General features: G+C 48.4%; 1 protein-coding gene across 4 annotated transcripts in view; it reads left to right on the top strand.

The window, feature by feature from the left end:
• Positions 1-18,017: 18,017 nt before the first annotated feature.
• The window catches only part of VEPH1 (ventricular zone expressed PH domain containing 1), a 222,840-nt gene continuing 216,233 nt past the window's right edge, over positions 18,018-24,624 (top strand). For 2 of the 4 annotated variants that reach the window (XM_077864579.1, XM_077864583.1), the window contains exons 1-2: positions 19,542-19,680; positions 23,958-24,239. In XM_077864579.1, coding sequence (XP_077720705.1) covers positions 24,102-24,239 — 138 coding nt within the window. In that variant the 5' untranslated portion in view covers positions 19,542-19,680; positions 23,958-24,101. Of the gene's footprint in view, positions 18,284-19,541; positions 19,681-23,957; positions 24,240-24,624 lie in introns of those variants that run through there. The other 2 variants (XM_077864581.1, XM_077864580.1) reach the window with 2 other exon arrangements.

The raw sequence follows: 24,624 nt of genomic DNA on the forward strand, positions 1-24,624 counted from the left end.
ACTCCTGCCACCCTCCTGTTGGCAGGATGCTGATGGGGGGGCTCAGCCCCCGGTGATGGGCCCGCGTGGGCGAACCGGAGCCCAGCCTGCTAAGCCTGCTCGGCCACTTTATCTCGCGACCGGCTGGCGCTGCAGCTGCGGGGGCTCTGCTTTCCCAGGGCATCGGTTCCCCCTCCCACAATGGGCCGCGCAGCAGAAAGCCGGCAATCCCAATAAAAGGCAGAAAGCAAATCCAAATGGGACACATTCCGCAGACAAAGGAGAGGACTGGCAGTCTGGCAAACGCGGAGGCTGGAGCGGACTGCCGGTTGCCCGTCTGCTGAGCCCGGACTGTGGGGGCAGAGGAGGTGGCACAGAGGGGCATTTCTTTGGGGTTTTTTTTTTTTTTTCAGTCTTTCTAAACTTTGTTAGGTTTCCCCCAAAATGTAGCACACGGACATACCTAGAATGAGTGTTTCGGTCAAAATGTGTTGTATGGGCAAACTTTTAAAACTAATAATAGTTTCTATTCTTTTTCATGAATATTAGATAACTTAGAAATAGCACATCAACTTCATGATTTGACACCTATTTTTTAGAGTGAAGTAAAGATAGCAAACGCGAGTCGGATTAAATCTAAAGAAAAGTACTATTGATACGACAGGACATGTGATAAATGGTTATGTCGAAAATCATAAAAGGGTTTGCGAACGGCCAAAGTTTAGGGAAATTTGGGCTGGAACATGTTCCTCGGGTAAGAAGGTCTCATGCAATTCAGCCTATCCATCAGTTCTGGGAATGTGTTGAAAAGATGTAGGTTGCTGTTTAAAATGATTTTAGGGAGAAACAGGAAAATAGAGGATAGGAATATAAATCATGGAAATAAAAAGAAAAGGATTTTAAAATTTGTCACTTATCCCATTTTCATTTGTCAGATGGGCTAAGGGAAGTTCTCCAGCCATAAACCTGGGAGGAGAAACAAGTTAACGTCCAACAGATTTTTTTTTCCACGCCATGTTCAGTGACAGGCGCACATTATACACTGCTCAATGCTCCCATGGGGGCCAGGCCCAGGTCTGCAGGAGGACCTTGCAAGCCTCAGCCAATCTCCTTCCTAGAGCAATCAGAAAATGTTAACTTCAAAAATGTGTAATACACAGGCGGAAGGATCTTAAAGCACATCACTGGAGTTAGTAATTATCTCACCATATACAGAGATGCAAAGAAGCCCAGACCCAGAATACACTCTTGAGGAGCTAACACATTAATGAGCTGTCATAAAATGATGAAAATATGCTTTGGATTACCAAAAAAAATTAATAATTTCCAGCTCTTAAAAGCTTTAATTAAATTTTTATGAAGACTTTAAAACAAACTATAATATGTATCAAAGGTATGTACACCATCTATGGATGTGTGGCATGTATAGTTATATACACAGACATATTTACGTATATTTTCAAAATAACAAGACACGTTTGCACCCTCCAGCCAGCCTAAGAAATAGAAAATGACTGGTGTTTTGAAGCTGCCAGTGTGTCCCCACAACAGCAATCCTGGTCAACCCTCCCATTCCCAGATACCTGCTTTACTGAGCTTCACGATGATCACGCCTTTACCTTCTTTATAATCTTACTATGCGTGCGTGTGCCCCAAACAATATATTATCTAAATTTCCTGAACTTCAATTTTATATTAAAGGAATCACGCTGCATGGATTCTTTGTAACTTGCCTTTTTCACTCAACGTTACTATTTTAGTTCTGACCCACGTTAATAGACGTAGATTTAGTTTATAGATTTCCACTCCTGTGTACTATTTCAGCAAATACACCACAATAATTCATTCACCATACTTCTCATGGACATTTGAACTGATTTTTTAATATCATGAACAATGCTGCCTTTACAGGTCTCCTGTGTCCGTGGCCAAGAGCTTCCCTCAAGTACGCACTTAGAGCTGGAATCGCTAGGTCTCAGGTAGTGTCACGTTGTTTTCCAAAACAGTTCATCCGTTTATACTCCCACTACTTCCAACAACAAGAAAAATAAAGCGACTGGATCTTTATCTTACTGAATACACAGAAATCAAGTCAAGTTATTAAAACTTAAATATAACACCTGAAACTGCAACACTCTTAGAAGAGAAAATAGAGAACAATCTTCCTGATATTGGTCTTAGCGATGATATCTTGGAAATGACACCAAAAGCTCAGACAACAAAAGCAAAAATAATAAGAAATTAAAAAGCTTCCAAACAGCAACAGAATGAAAAGGTAACATATGGAATGAGAGAAAGTATTTGCAAACCATATATCTGATAAGGAGTTAATATGCAAAGTATATAAGAAACTCCAACTACTCAATAGCAAAACAATAGTAACAACAAAACAAACAATCCAGTAAAAAAATATAGACAAAAGATTCGAATAGACATTTCTCCAAAAAGACAGACAAATGGCCACCAGGTGCATGGAAAGGTGTTTATCATCACTAAAAATAAGGGAAATGCACATCAAAACCACAATGAGATTTTACTCCGACCTGTTAGGATTGCTATTATCAAAGCAAACAGACAAACAAACAAACAAACAAACAAAAAAAAAAAACCAATGGCAAATGTTGACAAGCATGCGGAGAAGTCAGAACCCTTGTGCATTGCTCATGGGAAGGTAAAATGGTGCGGCCACTGTGAAAACAGTATGGATTCCTCAAGAAATTAAAAATAGAACAACTATATAATCCAACAACCTCACTTCTGGGTAAATATCCAAAAGAATTGCGATCAGGATTGCAAAGAGATATCTGTGCTCCCATGTTCACTGCAGTGTCATTTACCATAGCTAAACTACGGAAGCATCCAAATGTCCATTGGTGAAGTAATGGATAGAGAACACGTGGCATATGCATACAATGGGATACTATCCAGCCCTACAAAAGGAGGAAATCTTGCCATATGTGACCACATGAATAAACCTGAAGGACTCTATACCAAGTGAGATAAGCCAGTCATAGAAAGACCAATACCGCATGATTCTATTTACAGGAGATATCTAAAATATTCCAACTCACGGAAGCAGAGTATAGAACGGAGGTTACCAGGAGCTGGGGGCAAGAGGAGATGGGGAGTTATTGTTCTGTGGGTATAAGGTTTCAGTAATGCAAGATGAGTGAGATCCATTGATACGCTGTACATCATAGTTCCTGTAATTAACAATATTATATTTGCTCTAAAAACAATTGTTCAGAAGGAAGATCTCATATTAAGTATTCTTACCACAAAAGCAAAATCAAAAACAAAGGGGCACAAGAAAACATTTAGAGGTGGTGACTGTGTCCATAACCATACCTGTGGTGACAGTTTCACGGAAGGGTGTATGTGTATATACAAATTCATCAAGTCATATACATTAAATAGCTGTAGTTTTTTTTTTTTAGCTGTAGTTTTTGTACATCAATGATACATTATACTGCTATTTTAAAAGTGTTTATATGTTTAAAATGTACAATTTGTTTTTTTAAAGATTAATTTTTTTTATTTGTTTATGATAGTTACAGAGAGAGAGAGAGAGGCAGAGACACAGGCAGAGGGAGAAGCAGGCTCCATGCACCAGGAGTGCGACGTGGGATTCGATCCCGGGTCTCTAGGATCGCGCCCTGGGCCAAAGGCAGGAGCTAAACCGCTGCGCCACCCAGGGATCCCCAAAATGTACAATTTGTATATGAGAAAAAGAAATTTATTGAAAAACATTGAAGGAGGTATAAATAACTTTGGAGTTACCCTATGCTATGGATAGGAAAATTCAGTATGATGTAAGTATTAATTCTCAAACGAACTGTAAATTTCATGCCACTCCAATCAAAATCTAAAAAGAGTTTTATATGGAAGTTACAATCGGATTTTCAGATTTACATGGAAGTTCAAAGGGCCAAGAATAGCCAGCAGAATTTTGAAAGAGGAAAAGAGGCAAGTTGCTCTTCAAATAAAGTAATTAGGACCATGCAGTGTTGGTGTAGAGATAGACCGCATCTAAAGGAATAAAAGACAGAACCCAGGAACAGGGCCTTCCCTAGAAGGAAAGGGTATAGACTGCTATGCAGTGTGGGTTCCTGGAGAAGGAATGAACTCCTGTGAACGATTCCCTGGCTATCGATCGACTATATGACGAAAGATAAGACAGATCCTTACATACACACAACAGTCAATTCCTTGTAGGTTAAGGACTTAAACGAGGAATGCACAACTTTAAAAACTTTTAGGAAACAGTAAAGGAGAATATATTTATGGTCTCTGTGTAGGGATGGATTTCTGTTTAAAGAAACAAAAAGCACAATACACAAACAAAAGGACTTATAATTTTCACTATATTAAAATCAAGATCTCAAAAGGCATTTAACAAGATCGTAAAGAAAATGAGGTTCAAACCACAAACTGGGAGGGCGTATTTGTGATACACATATCTGGAAAAGAACTCATGTCAAAAATACATATAAAGAAGTCTTCTGAATAATTTTTTAAAAGGCAAATGGCCAAATATAAAAATGAGCAAAGGGATCCCTGGGTGGCGCAGCAGTTTAGCGCCTGCCTTTGGCCCAGGGAGCGATCCTGGAGACCCGGGATCGAATCCCACGTCGGGCTCCCGGTGCATGGAGCCTGCTTCTCCCTCTGCCTATGTCTTTGCCTCTCTCTCTCTCTCTCTCTCTCTCTGTGACTATCATAAATAAATAAAAATTTTTAAAAAATTAAAAAATAAATAAAAAAATAAAAATGAGCAAAAAACATGAATAGGCAGTTCACACACACACAAAAAGAATTACAAATGCCCAATAAATATTAAAAGATGCTCAAACTCCTCGGTAACCAAAGAATTGAAATGTAAAACCAGGGTGAGATACAATTTCACACTCACCAGACTAGCAAAAATTTAAAAAGTCAAGCAGTGTTTGTTGTTGGTAATGATGTAGAGCTAAGAGCTCTCCCCCATTGCAGCTGGGAATGTAAATCAAGACTCTAGGAAACAGATATTTTCCAGGACAGTGGGAGAGTCACATATCCCGTGACCTAACAATTCTACTGTTAGGTGTGTACCAAGAGACACACTTGCACATTTGCACCGGGAGACACGCACGCGTAAGGATGCCCAGAGCAGACTCTCCGTCACAGCAAAAGCAGAGCGAGTTGGACACCCACCAACATCGGATGAATCGAGCGAGACAGAAGCATGCAGTCAGTGGAATACCATACACCCGTAATCGACCGCAGCCCCATGGACAAATAGCAAAAATAGGACATGGAATGAAAAACACCGGGTCGCGGAAGAATATATATTATCCGATTAATATTTCAAAAATGTGACATGTTTAGATAAACACGCGGGCGACACAATTCTAAAGAAAAGCAGGAGAATGAGGATATACAATTCAAATCGTGCATCATTTCCAGATAGAGAAGAGGAAGGAAAATTGGAGGAGGATGCACATTTTGACTTCAGTTACTGTGGATTTCTTGGATGGTGAGCACCTGAGTGTTGATTGTCTTATCATCCCTTAAATTGTATTTTTTAAAAATATACGTTTTTTTCATTCTCTTTGGTATATATCATAGCACTCACAATCTCAAAAAGGGCAAAAGAATTCTAAATAGGGCGAAAGTTGTGACCGTTTGATTTATCACACTAGGGCCATTCTGTGCCAGGGAGAGAAGGAAGGGATGACTGCAGGGCCCTCAGGGCCAAGGGTCCCGTGAACTCCTCTGGGACACTTAATATGTGCATGAATATCTGGCACCCGGCACACGGCGGATATTTAATAGAGTTGGTAAAAGAAAGACAAGAAGGAGAGGAAGGAAAGGAGATGGGGAAGGAGAGGAAGAGAAGAGGCTGGGGAGACAGAAGGAGAAAGGACGGAAAGGGGGTGGAGGGGGAAGGCTGGCCATCCTGGATTTGTGAAGAATTGATCCTACGCACGGGGAAGATTCCCCGTTGTTTGGGAAGAGTTCAGCCTTGGCTCACTGAGCGGTAACTCTATTTTCTTGCAGAATTCAGCCCGTCGTCGTGTCTCAATGTTCCGAGTGGCCGCACTGACAGCTGCAGCGCCCCACTGAGACTTGCTTGTCAAACATTAACTACTGTGCCATGCGGTTATAGATTTTTTTTTCTGATGGAGTAATCACTACTACTTATGCCGAATGACAGAAGTTGCCTGATAGTATTTAATCTAACCCGAAAATATAAGAAATAGCCCAACGACATAAGGCATAGAACCCAATGGGAATTTTTTTTTTTTTTTTTTTTTTTGGAAAGTCAGGACAGGAAGAGAAGCATTAAACACATAACTAAACTCTGACAGACCGTACCTTTTCCTTCAGTTTCATGAGAATTGGGGCACTGGGTAAATAACTCAGGACATTGACTGCATGCTTAAATCTGCATTTTAAAATTTATTTTTAAAGGTTGAATAAATATAAAATAATATTCAGAACACAGTTTTAAACAATAAAAATCACGATACAAACAAAAATTGGTGGACACACCACACAGCTTTAAAAAAAAATTGAACGCTGACGCAGCGTTAGAGGATCTTCCCATGTCTTATCCCTTCCACTTTCCAGCACCACATGGGAAATAATGACTATCCTGAATTTTATTTATATTATTCCATGGCTTTTGTTTATAGGGTTGCATAACTGTATGTATTCTTAACCACTAACTTCTTTGTTTTTACAGATTTTTGAGCTTCATATAAGTACAATAATGCTGCATTTTTCTACTATGACTTGGCTCTTTATCATTCAACACTCCATTTTTGAGGTTTGTCCATATTAAGAATGTAACGTGTCTATACTTTATTCATCTCCATTGCTCTTTACAATCACATTGTATGGATATCACAACATATGTATTCATTTTTCCTATTGATTCATATTTAAGTTGTTTCCAGTTTCTTGTGATTATGACACTAGGAACTCTCTTGTGTGTGTCCCCTGGTTCACGTGTGCAAATTTCTTTGAGACTGTCCCTAGGACTGGAATTACTGGGTTAGAGGGCATGCACATCCGCAGCTTTGCTAGATAATCATTGTTTTCTGTAGAAGTTGTCTAATATGCACTTCCACCAGCATTGACTGAAAATTCCCACCGCCCCTTATCTTCACCTGTCATTTTTGTCATTCTTATGGATTAGTATTCATCAAGCTCTCTGATGTGCCAACTTATATCAGAACTTTAAGTAACTGCAGATGTGATTCAGTCGGTATACAAACCCTACACTTAGATCTATGCCCATGATTTGAAGTTGCTGGCCCGTGTCGAATTGAGCCACGGCCTCATTTGGACATTTATCAAAAAGCTGGGCTTAAAAAAGGAGAACAACTCCGTTGTTTCCTCAATAAAGTGATGATTGACAAATATGAGGAAAAAATCATGATGTTAGTGGTAGAATTGAAATATTATATTTGGCACGGTTGGGAAATCACCCAAGTTTTGTGGGTTTCTGACTTCATAACTACAAGACATTTGGATCAAAGTGTACTTACTTTAGGTGACATATGAATTCATAATCCAAGGAAAAAAGCCTCATAAAAATAACTTAACATTAAATATATCTTGCAAAAGAACCATTTAACTTGGCAAAATATTAATGAAATAAAACACATGGGTTAGATTTCCCTTATAATACACATAGGAATAAAATGTGCTCGACAAAATATGCTTTGGCTTTTGCCAAACTAGAAACATCTGAAAATAACCTAAGAGATTTCCCTAAACCATGGCATGTTTCTGGCTTTGTCCGCCATTTAATTAAGTGTTGTTTTAATAATGAAGCACATTAGGGATGGGGGTTGTATCCAACCTACAAACCACTCTTTATGGGGTAGTAAAGAAATGGACAATAGTACCGACATAAAAAACATTTGATTTCACAGTCTTGCCTTCTTAGCATATGTTTCATATCAGCCTTACTAGCTGTTTTCTGAAATATCCTTTAGTTAAGAAAGTTAACAACTGTTTTGTCCTTGAAAATGTAGGTGGAAATCTGTTATGATGGCTCAAGGACAAAGGAGCTAGGTAAGATGTGTCCCTGGCAACTCTAAGACCATTGTTTATAAAGAACCAAATCATGTATGCTGGGAAATCATAATTGGAGTTCAGACATTTTTTCGGGGCAAGTTATTGCCTTATTCAGTGTCTTCACGATATCAGCTCCTGGATCTTTAAAACTAAGGTTGTAGAAATGATACAAAAACCCCCACAAATGCCATTTTAATACAACCCCCAGCGCGTATGTAGACTAATTTTCTAATCCTGTGAAAAAAAACAATGCATTTTAGAGACAAAAATACAACTGTTTTAGACTTCCACCTTCTTGGTCTAGGTAAATCAGATCAATCTGATCTGCTGAGGACAGTAGAATCTGGACAAAATACATATTTTTAGGTATTTGGGGAAAAAAACGTGTTTCAAGGCATTGAAAAGACACTAAATTAATAAAGAATCAAGGTGTGAGCCAAGATGTGGAGACACACACACATACACACACACACACACACACACAACATAGTTCACGCCTATACCTATTATACTCTCCAAGGAAGGGTGAAAAGAGGAATAAAATATGCTCAATCAAAATAAGAGAAGAAAAGAGAGAGAAAGAATCATAAAACAAACAGAACAAATAGAAAACAAATAGTAAGATGGTAAATTTAAACCCAAATATATACTCAGATGAAATGAAAATAGTGTAAATGTTCCAATTAAAATACAAAGGTTATCAGATTGAAGAGGGGAAAAAAGCCATATCATGTCAAAAAGACGTATCCAAAACATAAGGGTAAAGGGAGGTTGAAATGAAGAGACGTCACCTGTCTTATGACCCAGAAATTTCACTCCTGGTGTACATCCCAGGCGAATTCCTGCACCACGAAGCACTTACAAGGATGTTCCTTTTGTGTGTATTTAACAAACACTCCTGTAGCACTTACTACATTCCAGTCATGTTTCTAAGCACTTTACAAATATTACCTCAGATAATTCTCATACCAACTCTAGGAGGTAGGTACAATTAATACCCTTACAGATTAAGGAAAAAAAAAAAAAAAAGAAAACAAAAGGCCTGTACATAGAAAGGTTAAAAGTGTTGCCTGAAGTCACGTGGTTAGTAAGTGTGAGGACTGGATGTGAACCCGGCAGCCTCACCTGAGCGTGCTCTTCCAATCCCAACCCCGTGGTCTCTTGGCTAATTCCTGCCCAGCACCTACAGCTTCATCAACAAAAGAACGGATTAACAGGAAATGCTGTATTTATTGGCTAAATGCTTCTGGCCACAAAAAGGATATGTATCCATGCGTTTATATACCTGTAGGTTCTATACATATGTAAGTGACTCCAAAGCATCATATTGTGAAATAAAATTTCTGAAAGAATTTGTATACAATGAGTGTTAATTATTTTTTTTCTTCTTTTGAGAGACAGTGAGAGAGAGAGAGAGAACGAGTGCTTGTGGCTGGGAGGGAGGAGGGACAGAAGGGGAGGGAGAGAGAGAATCTTAAGCAGGTTCCACACCCAGCGTGGAGCCCAATGCGGGGCTCAGTCTCACGACCCTGAGATCCTGACCTGAGCCAAAATAGTCGGGTGCTTAACTAACTGTGCCACCCAGGCTCCCATTATCATTTACTTCTTAAGTGCTTTATAGAATAGATCAATGAGACTGTCTGGACCGCAATTTTTCTCCATATGAATGTTTTTAACTGTGATCTCAATTTGATTTTAAAGATAAATTTAGGGGATCCTTGGGTGGCTCAGCGGTTTGGTACCTGCCTTCGACCCAGGGCCTGATCCTGGGGTCCCAGGATCAAGGCCCACATCGGGCTCCCTGCGTGGAGCCTGCTTCTCCCTCTGCCTGTGTCTCTGCCTCTCTCTCTCTCCCTTTCTCTCTCTCTGTGTCTCTCATGAATAAATAAATAAAATCTTTTTAAAAAATAGAGATAAATTTATTTATTTATTTACTTATTTATTTATTTTTCTTCAAGTGTAATTAACATACAGCATTATATTAGCATTATATATTTCAGGTATACAACACAACGATTCAGCAATTCTGTACATCTCTCAGGGCTCATTGAGATCAACATACTCTTAATTTACATTCTTCTTGCCTTTATGTTACACATTCTTCTTGCCCCCTCCCTTCTAACAACCATGTTTGTTCTCTGTATTTAAGAGCCTGTTTTTCTGCTTTTCTCTTTTTTTCTTTGCTCATTTGTTTCTTAAATTCCACATACGAGTAAAAACATGTGATGTTTGTCTTTCTCTGACTGACTTATTTCACTTAGCATTATAGCCTCTAGGTGCATCCATGTTGTTGCAAATGGCAAAATTCCATTCTTTTTGATGGGTCCGTAATGTTCCGTAGTATGTAGGGTATATTATATAGATGTATGTGTATATCACATCTTCTTTAGCCAGTCATCTCTTGTTAGATGCTTGAGGTGCTTTCCTATCTTAGCTATCGTAAATAATGCTGTATAAACATAAGGGTGCACATATCTTTTCAATTTAGTGTTTTTGTATTCTTTGGGTGAATACCCAGTAATGGAATTACCGGATCATATGGTAATTCTATATTTAATTTTTAAAAAATTTTTTTAAATTTATTTACTTATGATAGTTACAGAGAGAGAGAGAGAGAGAGACAGAGAGAGAGAGAGACAGAGACACAGGCAGAGGGAGAAGCAGGCTCCATGCACCGGGAGCCCGATGTGGGATTCGATCCCGGGTCTCCAGGATCGCGCCCTGGGCCAAAGGCAGGCGCCAAACCGCTGCTCCACCCAGGGATCCCTAATTCTATATTTAATTTTTTAAAGAACCTCCGTACTGTTTTCTACAGGGGTTGCACCAATTTGCAGCCCACCAATAGTACACAAGGGTTCCTTTTTCTCTACATCCTCACTAATACTTGTTATTTGTTGTGTTTTTTATTTTAGGCATCCTGACAGATATAAAATGGTATCTCCCATGGTTTTAATTTGCCTTTTTTCCCTGATAATTAATGATGTTGAGCATTTCTTCACGTGTTTGTTGGCCATCTATCTACGTTCTGTCCGTATGTTGGAAAAACGTATATTCAGGTCTGTCTATGTTTTAATTGGATTGTTTTTTTTGGTCTTGAGTTGTATACATTCTTACATGTTTTGGATTATTAACCCCTTATTGGATATATCATTTGCCCCATTCAGTAGGTCACCATTTTATTTTGTTTATGACTTCCTTTACTGTGCAGAAGCTTTTTATTTTGGTGTAGCCCCAATAGTTCAATTTTACTTTTGTTCCCCTTGTCAGGGGAGAGAGATCTAGAAAAGTGTTTCTGTGGCTGATGTCAAATAAGTCACTGCCTTTGTTTTCTTCTAGAATTTTATGGTTTCAGGTCTCGTGTTTAGGTCTTTAATCTATTTTGAGTTTATTTTTGTATATGGTGTAAGAAAGTGGTCCAGTTTTATTCTACAATTCCAATTTTTAAGTAAATAAATATGGGGCTGTTCTGGTTATCTATGTTTTCTTGAATGAGTGGTGACAGTTTTTGTCCTTCAAGAAATTTATTCATTTCATCTAAGTCACCAAATTTATTGACATAAAATTTCCACATTTCCTTCTTCTTCTTTTTATTATGGCTGTAGAATCTGTAGTGATGTCAACTCTCTTATTTGTGATATTGGTAATTTGTGTCTTCTCTCTGTTTTTCCAATCGATCTTGTTAGAGATTTTCAGCAAAATGATATGCTCCTTTCCTAATTTCTGGGAAATTAAAAAAAATTTTTTTTACCAACTTAACAAGAAAATAATTATATCTCAGTCAAGTGGATTTCTTTGCTACCCATCTCTTTATTTCTGCATCAGAATTATTTTCAATTGTATAATTATTATTTTACTGATGCTTTTGTAAAGAAAGGCTTTGTTCATGAAGTTTTGATTGAATTCCTCCTTTGTACCAGATAACAGCCCGTTAGCCAAGTGCTAGAGTTCCTTAGATGAATTAAAACCTGTTCCCTGTGTAGCTCCAGTGTGGTGGGGCAGGGTGACCCAAAGCAAGAGTGGTAGAAGAGGAAGCCGAAGCCATGAAGGGCGAAGCCATCTTATACAGGCTTTGCTGACCTTGAAAGGACTTTGGCTCTGACTTGAGGTGAGATGGAGAATCATTCCATTGCAGAGAACTGGGCAGGAAGGAGTCAGCTCAGACTTGCATTTTCATAGGATTATCTGGATGTTCTGCTCAGACTATATTTTAACAAGGCAAGGGCAGAAGTCAGGGAGCTTTTGTAATAATCTAAGTGAGACATGAGATGGTGGTGTTTTGGTCACCGTAGTAGTGATAGCCAAGGTAGTGAAAGGTGATGGGCTCCTAGATTATTCTGAAGGTACTGACCCAGCTGCATGGTACATGAGTGGTGGAAGCAAAGCTGGAGAGGCGTGGGGGCCACACTACTTGGTGTGCCAAGCCAAGAGTTTTGTATGTCACCCTCAAACAATGGTTGTCACTTATTAATTTTAAGTAAAAGAGTTACATATCATATTTTATTTTAGAAAGCTGATTTGATGACAAAGTGGAAGGGGCCGTGCTAAGAGACTCCCCCATCAATGAAGGGGGAGACTCTCCCATCAATGAAGAATTTAACAGAAACAATAGCTATTGAGCTATCACAGTGGGGAGAGGGGAATAGTCATGTATGAGTTTGTGTGACAAATTGCCATGAACTTAGTGACTTAACACGACACACATTTATTATTCCTAATTTTCTGTGGATCTGGAGTGTAGGCAGTCTTAGGTGGGTCTTCTGCTCAGGGGATCCCAAGTGGTTCAGGATATTAGTTGGACTGTGTTCCTTATTATAATGAATCAAACTGAATAATCCCTAGCCACAGGTCTCCATTTTCCTGTTCTTAAAAAAAACAAAAACACAACACTGGATCCTCACAGTCCAAGCCACGTGCTATTTTGCTGAGCTAAAAGGGAGTTCCTGGATGTGCCTGGGTTATTTCTGTGCCTGTAACAAACTCTTGCAAAGCTGGGGGGGGGGGGTGGGTGGGGGTGGCGAACACATAAATGGTGTACCTGAAGGAGTATCACTGGTTTCAGCTAGAAAAATTATTATGGAAAATGAAATCATCAAAAAATTCTGTGTTTATAGGTAATTTACCCATTTAAGTTGCTTTGCAATTTATGTATTTTCTGTAAAGGAAGCATCTTAGTCCAAACTTGTGGTCAGAGAGAATGTTCTTTATTTCAAGTTTACCGAACGGGGTGGGGGTGGTGGAGGGTGGTGGTGGGAGTTGTGCAGAAACAGAAGGGGAAAAAATAAAGCTATATTCCGTGGAACTAATTGCCCAAAGGAATTTATGAAAATTCAGCATGGATGGATGGATTTCGTGGTCAGGTTTATTGAGGTCAGACAGCAGGTGACTAGGAACTACCAGACGAGTCTAGGTGGTTCAAGTGGGCGTATTTGGGGAAGCGAACATGTTGTTGCTTAAGAGAACCAGTTTGGAAAGTCACACTCTCAGGTACCCTGGATGACTACAGTGTCTCCCAGGCCTTCCCTGCCTCTACTGGCCGTCTGTGAAAGCCTCTGGTTGTCATTAAAGGGGCTCATTTGTCATAGCTGGTTCCTAATGGACCTCCTACTCCACTTCCTCTGAAGGAACTGCGCTCTGGGGACCCAGAAGAGCCCTCTCACAAACTAGGATTCGCCTAATTTAGCCAAACAGAGTTTTTTCAATGGCAAATGGCAGAAAACCCAGCGTAAAAATCACTTAAGTTGTTAAGGAATTAGCTCAGTGAAGAGTGGGTCTTGTCAACTTCAGGGGAGGCTGGCTTAAGTGGCCCAAACGAAGTCCCTAAGGTTTGGTTTCTTTTTATTATTATTATTATTATTATTATTATTATTATTATTAATTATTTTTTCATTTTTTTTACCTAAGGTTTGGTTTCTTGGTGGCAATGGGACAAGGGCAGCCAGACCTTATGTCATCTTGTCATCAGATCTAACAGAAAAGACTCTGTCGCCTCAAAGCCAAACTTTCATGTTTCTCATGAGTCTCAGTTTCCACATGAATCACGGCGGGCAGGAGAACGGGATCTTTCTGATCAGCTAAGACCTAATGTGATCATGTGAGTGAGCTCTGCCCCAGGAGCGTTGCTTCCGAAGGGTGCCTTGGGTACAGTTTTTACCAGAAGTGGGATAAGTGGGTGTTGGGGAGTAACTACGGGAGAAAGTCCTCGTCATCCCAGGAGAACGCCTTTCAACGGAGTCCGCAATGTATTTGGATGGCGGCACAAGGGCCAATGACACGGAAAGGCCGCTATTTGCAGCTGCACCCCCTACACCTTACTGGTCCCACCACCCCACCCGACACACTCCCCTCGTCTGGCCCCACACACTCTTAGCAGAGGCCCCGAGATATTCTACTGCTGTACACGTAGGCAAAACCCAATCAGCCAGGGGAGAAAGCCCATGTCACACACTTGTGAGGGGAGAGGGGGCCTCCGGACACGACAGTCCCCGGGATTCACCAACTCATGCATCAGAGGCTGGGGGGCGGCGGCACTTTCCTTAAAGGAGGAAGAGAGTACGACTAGTAAGGGGTCCCCAGAGCCCTGGGCCCGAGGAGAGGGTACTGGATGGTAGAGGGAGGGCATTAGCGGTTGGGGGTGCCCTAAAATCATGCAGGGCTGCCTCCGAGGAACCCCAGGGCCCCTGGGGCCGTCACTGGGGTCCGGGTGGCCTCGCAGTACCCGCGGCCTGGCCCCTACTCCGGCCCTTTCATTTCTCTCCTGGTGTTTCCTGGTAGGGAGCTGGGTTTAAATGCTCCCTCGTTCCACCGCTCCCCTCTCCCTACTGCTCCCCAGCTCCCCCCCCCCCATGCCCATGCGGCTTGGAAGGCTCCACAGGCCAGGTTAGGTGCTGCATCCTGGCTCCTGCCAGGGGGTCATCCATGGACAGACGCCAAGCTACGGCGGGAAGGCTGGTGCTTGGTGAAACTGGGGGGCCTGGGGGGAGCCCAGGGAGGCCGCTCCTCCGCCACTGCCCATCCGGAGGCTGTGTCCCGTTGTTGGCTCCAGGCAGAGGCCTGGGGGGCGCAGTGAAGTTACCCATTTGCCGGCCCCCCATGGGGAGCCCAGGGAGGGGCTCAGGGCCCAGGCAGCCCGGGGGGCGCAGGGGAGGGCGGCGGGGCCCCAAGCAGCAAGCATCTGCCTTGCCATCCTGTGTTGGCTCTTTCCCTGTCCTTTTCTTCAGCCCAAACACCAGCTAATTAAACTAAATGTCAGAAGCTGCAGCGACAGGGGGGTGGGTTGCGGGCGTGGGCAGAGAAACTTCCAGGGGCTGGCTGATTATGCAGACAGAGCGCTCGCTCGGGAGCTGTGTGTCTGGCCCCGTGTGCGAGCTTCCCGGTTATTAGGGTAAAGAAGCCACCTCTCTGTGGGTTATTAAAACATGTCTCTAGGCCTCAGGAGCAGACAACTGAGCTTCTAGATTCACAGTATGTGCATTTTTGTTTTACTCTGTAGCTGTCTGGGCTCATTTCTATTTCATAATTTTTGTTTACCCCAAGAAATATCTTGCAACCAGCAAAGAAACCGGCCCTGCCTACGATTTTCAAAGAAAATTCAACAGCATCTTCCAGTCGGTGGGTCGAGGAGGCACCGTTACTGTTTACCGGTGGTCTCATTTTTCCCTTTGATAGTTCAGTTATCCTACAAATCGTAACTGAACCGAGCGTCCGTTTTGCTCCGTCAGATACGTGCTTAAGTCGCTATAGTAATCAGCCGTTGGATTCCATGACCTTTTAAATCGAAACATGGAGGTTTTCAATTTAAGGGATGGAAAAAAAATAGCTAAGGCATCGTTTGAACTGGTCAATACAGGACCAATTCCAGGATATGGAATTTAAATGTAAATAAAGACACGTTTAACATGGAATTTTCTTTGTAATGTGAGAGTTCGGGTATGCTTTCCGGAAAAATAACACCTACAGAATTTGAATTAAAAGATCTCAGCAAGATTTATATTCATTATTGATATTTATATGGTTATAAGGTTCATTCAATTTGTACCAAGATTTGTAAGCAATCAAGGGAATGTGACCTGCAGAGTCAAAATCTATGAAAATGGGCACGCTATGAAATCATTAGGACAGATCACAAATCCTCAGTTTAGAAAGTCTGTTAGACTTAGAGATGTTTCCCTCGTTTCCAAAGAAAGGAAATACGCCCCGTCGGGGTTTCAGGACACAGCAGTATGTGTTCAAAATTAAATGTTTCTTGAGCTCTTGCCTAAATAGGTCACCAAACCTATTTTCTGTATGTGCTTATGATATTGAGCCTGCTACAAACCTAGACTGGATGAGTTCTAGAAAAAGACCAAGGGGGTGAATCCTTAGCATCATTTGGAATAACCCAGCGTTGGAGGCTTTCAGTGGACGGGAATGAAGCAACATGTCCCGGCAGAGGAAACCAAGAGGCGGTCGGGGAACAATAGACATCCTGTGGGAAGGGCTGCAGTGTCCGGCCAGTTCCCATGGGAACGCATGTAGGGCTCTCACACTGGGTGAAAAAGATGCGCCTTGAAAAGAATCTTTAATCCTTCCTTTCACGGGAAAGTCTATCTGAGAACTTTATTGAAAGTTGCTAGAACCCAAACCAGTCGAAGTTCATCAGTGGGCATCTATGACCCAGGTGAGCAAGGTGAAGGGATTTCGATGCGCAGTAGTGTTGTTCCAAAGTATCCCGTAAATAAACGTTGCTATTCTAGACTTTTCCAAACTGAAGAAACTAGGGAATACCCTAACCCCAAACTGGAAGCTAGAGGCTCATTTTCTCAGAATAAGTTGGCTTCCTGAGTTAATGAAGTTTATTGAAATTCCCCCAAATAGCCTCCGTGTCCTCCACAGTTGGTATCTTAATAGTGGGGCAGTTGAATCCACTGGTTCATGGGTATTTTTACTTCATAGATCTACTGATGAAGAATGGCATAAACCAGCCATGTTGTATTAGTGCTCGTTGAGTGCAGGTCACCTTGGAAAGTCTTAAAGAACTTTTCCCTCTAGTGCCCTGGAGGGAATTATACGCTCCATTCTCACTAAGAAATGTGGCAGTGAGCAGCCCTCTTACATAGAAAACTCAGGTATTTGGATTAAGCAGCCACAAAAAGTCTGAGATGCATTGAATTTCAGTCCATTTCCACTCCAAAAAAAAAAAAAAAAAATCCAGTTACTGTTTCACCATGGTTGGGGTTAAGGCTATCTCTCCAAAGAACAAGTCTGCCAAAAAAAAAAAAAAAAAAAAAGGAAAAGAAAAGAAAAGAAAATAAAGTCCATAGGGACACTTTCAAGGTAGTGCATAAACTACCCAGATTTACGTTGGAGGAGAGTACAGCTAGGATATAAATATGACCCAAACGGGAAAGACCCCCGCATCTGTGACATGGGAACTCAGGGTGGGGTAGCGGGTAGCAGCGTGTGAGCTCTTGAAGGGATGGCATAAGGACAAGTTACCAGGAAAGTGACCTACAACGATCATGACGATCATGACGTTACTGGGGATGCGACTGCTCTTCCTTCTTGTGTGGCTGCTATTTGCTGGGTTCTGTGCCGAATGCTTTACATAGTCTCAGGAAGCCTCTCGACAACCCATTTCACAATCCTCAGGTGCAAATAAGGAACCTGAGGCTCAAGGAGGTTCATCAGCGGCCCCGATGTGTCCTCGCGGGTCACGGCATAGCTGAGCCCACTGGGGTCTGGGTTCCCCATTCTCTAACCACGCTGCTCTTCTTAATGGGTTCCCATAAAATGTCCAATTCTGGAACCTATACTCCTTTTAAAAAGTTCGGTAAAATCTAGCCATAAGAACCAGAAATAAGGAATAGGGGATGAAGAAGGGGAAGCCTACAGAAAGCGAGTCTGTTCCTTTAAAAGAGGAAACTACACCACTATCTGCAAGCCAGAAAGCCACCAGCGAAAGGCTACACCTGCTCCCTGCTCCGGGGTGGCTGGAGTCTCCATTGTCACGGAGCAAACTGTGCAAAGCAAAGGAATTCTCATACAGGATGGCAGAAAAATGGGATCGATCACCAAAGGTCTAGAAAGGTCATTCCCCTGGAGCATGTGACCTGGGTCAACGGGGTCAGTGACAGGTGCGCAGTCCCTCCAGTCCCTCGGGCCACAGGCCTTTGCCGGGTAGTGCTGCGGGGAGTCACATCTTGGTGACCGCACAGAGGAATTTGTCTGCAGCGCAGCCTCCTGGACCTTCCGCCCGCAGGTAGGGGATGTGGTGGCCAGTGGACCCTCTAAGGACAAAATGCAGGCAGAGAATAGTACAGGTAAAAAGGCGGGTTTGTTTTTTTAAAGAGATTTATTTACTTATTTGAGTGAGAGCAGACGAGAGGGGCAAAGCGAATGTCAAGCAGACGCAGCCCACTCTGAGCTGGGACCAAGAGTCACGGGCTTCACTGGCGGCACCCCCAGGTGCCCCTGAAACCGGGTTTCCTTCATGCCCCGTCAGGGGTTGAACCCTCTGAGTGTTGTGCGTCTCGGGCTCTTTTCCTCCCCTGGGAGGGTCAGTGAGGTGAAGCGAGATAAACGTCTCCTCTGGGTGTCACCGAAGTGGATGTGGAGCCCAAACCCCCCAAGTCTCCCCACACAGGCGGGTGGGACAGAAGAGGACGTGTGGCCTAGTGATTTGCCCCCTGCAGGAGCAACCTCCTGCCTCCTGGGCCCTCAGCTTCACAGCAGCCCCAGTCCAGCGGTGGCCCAGGGGATCCAGGGGACGGAGGGGACTGAGGGGAAGGGGACTGAGGGGATCGAGGGAATTGAGGGGACTGAGGGGACCGAGGGGATCGAGGTAACCAGGGGACGGAGTGGGGGATTGAGGGGATTGGGGGGACCGAGGGGACTGGGGGGACTGGGGGACCAGGGGGATCAGGGGGATCAGAGGTACTGAGGGTACTGGGGGTACTGGGGGACTGAGGGTACTGGGGGACTGGGGGATCAATGGGACTGAGGGGATGGGGGGATGGAGGGGATCAAGGGGACTGAGGGGATGGGGGGATGGAGGGGATCAAGGGGACTGAGGGGATGGGGGGATGGAGGGGATCAATGGGACTGAGGGGATGGGGGGATGGAGGGGATCAAGGGGACTGAGGGGATGGGGGATTGAGGGGATGGGGGGATTGGGGGGATCGAGGGATCGGGACTGAGGGGATGGGGGGACCGAGGGGATCAGGAGGACAGAGGGGATGGGGGGGGATCGAGGGTACCGGGGGACCAAGGGGGCCGAGGGGATCCCCGTCCGGCCGCTGTGGCTCTCACCCGGCCCTGCGCTCAGCGTCCGGAGCGCCCAGGAGCTCGGGAGCCACAGGCCCGGCCCCCCGCGGGGTGATGCCCCCAGCAGCCGCGGGTCACGGTCACCACCCCCCCCCCCCCCCCGCCTCCCCCCTTCCCGGGGCAGGTGTGGCCGGTCGGGAGCGCGGGGCGGCCTGTGGTCCCCGCAGAGCAGCTTCCCCAGCAGGCTCGGCCCCCCCAGGTGCACCGGGTCACCTGACCGCCCGCCGCATTCCCCGCATTCCTCCGAGGCTCCAGCAGCCGCCAGCGCCGGGTCGGGGTCGGGGAGCTGCGTGGTCCCGGCCGTGCCCCCCCCAGCCCCGAGCCGAGCGCCAGGTACGGCGGGGGGGGGGGGGGGGCAAGGTGGGTGCGGGCGGGGGCGGCCGAGGGGGCAAGGCCGGGGTGCGGGGGCTGGGGGGGCGGGGAGGGCGGGGTGCGGGGGCCTGGCCGGGATGGGGTGGAGCCAGGGTGGGGTGAGGAGTGGGGTGGGGGCCGCGGTGGGGGCGGGACGGCCGGGATGCGGGGGTGCGGGTGGGGTCGGGGTGGGTGCGGGGCCGTGGGATCGGGGCGGGGCCCCTGGACTGTGTCTGTGGGGGGGGGGGTGCGGGTGTGGGTGCGGGTGCGGCCGAGGGGGCAAGGTCGGGGTGCGGGGGGCTGGGGGGGGGCAGGGGGGCGGCCGAGGGGGGACAGGCGGGGTGCGGGGGGCCAGGGTGGGTGCGGGACGGCCGGGGTGCGGGGGTGCGGGGTGGGTGCGGACTGGGTGGGTGGGTGGGGGCCGGGGTGCGGGGGTGCGGGGTGGGTGCGGGGTCCGGGTGCGGGGGTGCGGGGTGGGGTCTGGGTCGGGGTGCGGGGGGCTGGGGGCGGCCGGGGTGGGTGCGGGACGGCCGGGGTGCGGGGGTGCGGGGCGCCGGGGTGCGGGGGTGCGGGTGGGGTCGGGGTGGGTGCGGGGCCGTGGGGTCGGGGCGGGGCCCCTGGACTGTGTCCCACCTGCCGCGCTGCCGGGGGTGCGGGTGAGGGTGCGGGTGCGGCCGAGGGGGCAAGGTCGGGGTGCGGGGGGCTGGGGGGGGGCAGGGGGGCGGCCGAGGGGGGACAGGCGGGGTGCGGGGGGCCAGGGTGGGTGCGGGACGGCCGGGGTGCGGGGGTGCGGGGTGGGTGCGGACTGGGTGGGTGGGTGGGGGCCGGGGTGCGGGGGTGCGGGGTGGGTGCGGGGTCCGGGTGCGGGGGTGCGGGGTGGGGTTCGGGTCGGGGTGCGGGGGTGCTGGGGTTCGGGGGTGCGGGGGGGTCGGGGTGGGTGCGGGCCGTGGGGTCGGGGCGGGGCCCCTGGACTGTGTCCCACCTGCCGCGCTGCCGGGGGTGCGGGTGCGGGTGCGGGTGCGGGTGCGGGTGCGGCGCCGCTCCTCCCTGCGCACCCCGAGTCCCCGCGGGCTCCCGGACACCCGGACACAGGCCGAGGGCGGAGGGAGGGGCCCGGGGCGGGTCGCTGAGGCAGGGGGGCGGCGTGGCGCGGCGAAGGCTGCGGGTGGGGCGGGCCTGCACCCGTCTGTGGCCCCTACAGGGCGAGGTGGGGGGGGCTGGCCCAGGGGACCTGAGCCGCGACCTGCCGCGACCTTCCCAGGCCCGCTGCTCCCGACGACAGTCCCCGCCCCCCTGCGGGGTGACGGGAGGACCAAGCAGCAAGTACCTAGCCGCGAGCTCGGTGCACGTGCTGGGGGCCGCGGGACCCCGTGACACGGGTGACCCCCCCCCCGCCCCCCGCTGCTGCAGAGACATGGCCGGGATCTGGCCTGGAGCACAGCGCTGACCCCGCGGCTGAGCCCCAGAGGCCGAGCCCCAGGGTCCTGGGGGGGGGTCCACAGGGTGCAGAGGGCAGGTGCTCAGGAGGGGGTCACGGGGTGCCCTGGGGCTTCCTTCTGGGAGACAAGGCCTCCAGCCCCGCCCCCACGGTGCCTCTTGGGTGCCCCGCCCAGTTGCCGTCTGCTCAAACATCACCCTGTCACCCCAGGGGACTGTCATGAGCTTTAGGGGACACGGTCCTCAGGGAGCACTCAGTCCTCGGGGAGGCGCCGCCTGCTGAGCACCTGCTGCTGCACCTGCTGCTGCCCGGAGTTGACAAAGGGCTCTCCCCGCGTCCTTAGCTTCCATCTCCGAGGCGACCTGGTCACAGAGGCCAGGCAGGCATCAGCTCCATTTTGCAGAGAGTAAAACTGAGGCTCGGAGAAGGGAAGAGCAGGAGCCAGAGGCCCAACAACCACCGAGCGGAGGCAGCTGGCTCTGTGTCCTCAGCTCCCGCAAGTGGGACCCGAACAGCCCCGAAGTGGCCTGTGCACCTTCCTTGTCAAAGCCTTCGTCCCCTAGGAGAGATCCCCGCCTCCCTTGTGCTCCCCCAAGCTTCCTTTTGCAGAACAGATGAGCCGTCTGTGCGGGTCACCCTTGTGTCACCGAACGTGCGGTGCAGGCCTCAGCTGTCCCCACCCCACCGTTAGGGTGCGGAAGTTCTCGGGCCGGCGGGGCTGTGACAGTGATGTTTGCTGTGTGATGGACACTCGAGGGTGGCGTGACTGTGGGGCTCCGTCTCGGGGCGCTATGAGTGGGGGGAGCGAGGACGGGGCCCCGGGAGCCTGGGGTGCCCCTCGCCTCCTTCTCAGAGCCCCGGCTGCGCCGTGTCTGGGGCACAGCTGACTCCGCTTCAGGAGGGAGGGCTGGGGACCAACCAGCTGCCAGGTCAAGGTGACCCCATTTCCCACGGCCGTCCAGTGTCTTGTTTTCCTGAATGTCCTTTCACCGGGACCTTGTCACTGCAAATGTCCGGGGGAGAGGTGTGTTCAGGGGGCAGTTCAGGAGCGCGCTGACCCAATTTCCCCGTAGATTCTCCGTTTCACCCAGTGTCCCCCGTCACAATCTCCACATTCGCAAGGTGCGTCCTGCTTGGTAGGCCTCTCCGTCCGCTCTCCCTCCCCCACCCCCTGCAGCTCCCCCCAACTCTGCTGCTCCCCTCGTCCCTGTGACTTCCCCGCTCCCTGGTTGGCCCGACCCCAGGGCACAGACGGGCAGGACGCGGGCCCTGACTCCCTCAGCGGCGGAGGGAAGAGAAGTCCGTGGCGTGCTCCGACGCCGCCGCATCTTTGCTTCGAATGTTCCTGGTGCTCGGGGCTCCTGCTCCCAGCAGCCGCCCACGTGGACTCGACTCCGAAGCCCACGGTGGTCGTGGGGCCCAGCGCTGCGATCTCTGGGTCCCCACCACAGCTCTCGGTTGGCCACCCCGCGGCGGGGGCAGGTCCCCGGCTCCTCACCAGTGACACGGGGGAAACATCCTCTCGTGCTGCGGGTTAAGTGAGTTATGGTTTGCTCCGTCCCCAGGACGGAGCCTGGCGCGCAGGCCGGCGAACGTAAGCACTGGGCATCACGCTCTCCAGTCGGCAAGAGCACACAGGTCGCCTGTAGGTGACACGCCCCTCGACACCCGCTCGGTGGCCATAAAGCCACCCATACGGCTTATCTGCCTGATGACGCCAGAGACCGTAGTGCGCTGCGAGTGTGTATCGTCACACTTTACAGCTGCACTCAGCACGCGGGCCTGCACGGCGACAGCGGGGGGCAGGCCGGGACCCCCCGGGGGACCGCACACACTTGTTCCGGGGAACATGCTTCGGGATCCACCTCTGCTCGCTGTGAACATGGGCCCGGGGCCAGGCGCCCGGGACGGCCGCACGTGCAGCTGCTCGAGCCTTCGGGCTCACGACGGAGGGGACGGCTCCGGTGGCCGCGGCTGCAGGTGGCCTGGGATTGTAGGAGGCCCCGGGGGCGGCTGACGAGAGAGGAAGGACTCTCAGTTTGCACCCTTGCTCCTCTCTCTGGGGACTGTTAAGTGAGCAAGAAGCACGCGGGACTTCATTATTTCAGCTGTGGGGAGAGAGGGGGGATGGCCCGACCCCAAGGCCTTCCTTCCCCCTTAGCCGGCGTCGCGATGCCATCTTTTGGAGCCCAGTGCTCACGCCCGCGTCCACACTCACGCTCACGCTCACGCTCAGATCTAGCTGGTCTCACGGGCCCTTGGGCTCCCTGCTACTTGTTTTCAGAGTGTAGACGAAGAAGGCAGGTGCTGCGACCTCGTCCCGCACTTAGGGTTGGGGGAGCGCCCGTTGTCAGAAGAGGAAGGAAGCCAGCCAGGAAGGCAGCAGGAGAGAGAGAAGCAGGCGGGAGTCTGGGTGACCTTTTCTGTCCCCTCTTTCCTTTCACCGCCCTGTTCTGTGTGGTTTCCGTGGGAATCTGGGGGAAATCTGGTGGGTGGTGGGTGGCGGGCCCATCACTCTGCTTGTCCCCTTGTTCCCGTGTGGTGCAGAGAGGAGGAGGAGGAGGCAGGAGAAAAGTAAGCGTGCGGGTCAAGCAGCTTCTTAAGGTTCGTATCAAATTCTGGAGAAACCTAATAATTTTTGACGGGACCTTCTGAAAAAAAGAAATAACAATGGAAGAGTTCATTTGAAGGTCATCAGGTCAGGATCTGTCACTCTACACACATTTCTGAATGCCCCCCCTCCCCCCGCTGGGCACCCAGTTCCAATCCCGAGCTCATGGTTCTCCTAACAAATATGTTGTATCATTTGTTTCTTTTCCAGAGAGAGTCAAAGAGGACCTCAAATTCTGGAGAAAAATGACCTTTTAAGGGACACAAAGTGAGCCCCCCACTGCGTGCTTTCACCTTCCTTAAGCTCTGATGACTGAAACCCACACAGAGTCCAGTGGTTATCAGTCTTCTCATCATGCATCAACTGTTCAGACTGGTTTTAGGACAAAAAGACCTTTCACGGGCCGGGGACCTCTTCTCCTTAGATGACTCCGAGATTGAAGACAGCCTGACCGAAGCTTTGGAGCAAATCAAAATAATTAGCTCGTCGTCAGTAAGTAAACCCGTTTGTGAACTAGACGCGGGAATGACCCTTCGGGAGCCCAACGATTGTACGTGTTTTGGGGGGAGGGGATCTTTGCAGGGGGAGGAGGGAGGGCCCTGAGCACCCCGTGTCCTTGTAACGGGGCCAGGTGGTTCAGTTCGGCGTCTAAGGAGTAACTCCAGGCCAGACCCGGAGTCCGGGGGCCCCTGGACCGCCCTTCGCCCAGGGAGGCCAGGCCTCTGGAAATCACAGACCAGAGTGAGAGTATCACGAAGGCTCACCCAAGGGCTGTTTCTATGACCCGGAGAGGAGGCAGGTGGGGCGGGAATCCCGGGGAAAGCCGATGGGCCGGGCTGTGCAACAGCCTCCGCAGACAAAGCGGGGTGTGTGCAGG

Source organism: Canis aureus, chromosome 22 (assembly GCF_053574225.1).
Source record: "Canis aureus isolate CA01 chromosome 22, VMU_Caureus_v.1.0, whole genome shotgun sequence".
NCBI classification, from domain to species: domain Eukaryota; kingdom Metazoa; phylum Chordata; class Mammalia; order Carnivora; family Canidae; genus Canis; species Canis aureus.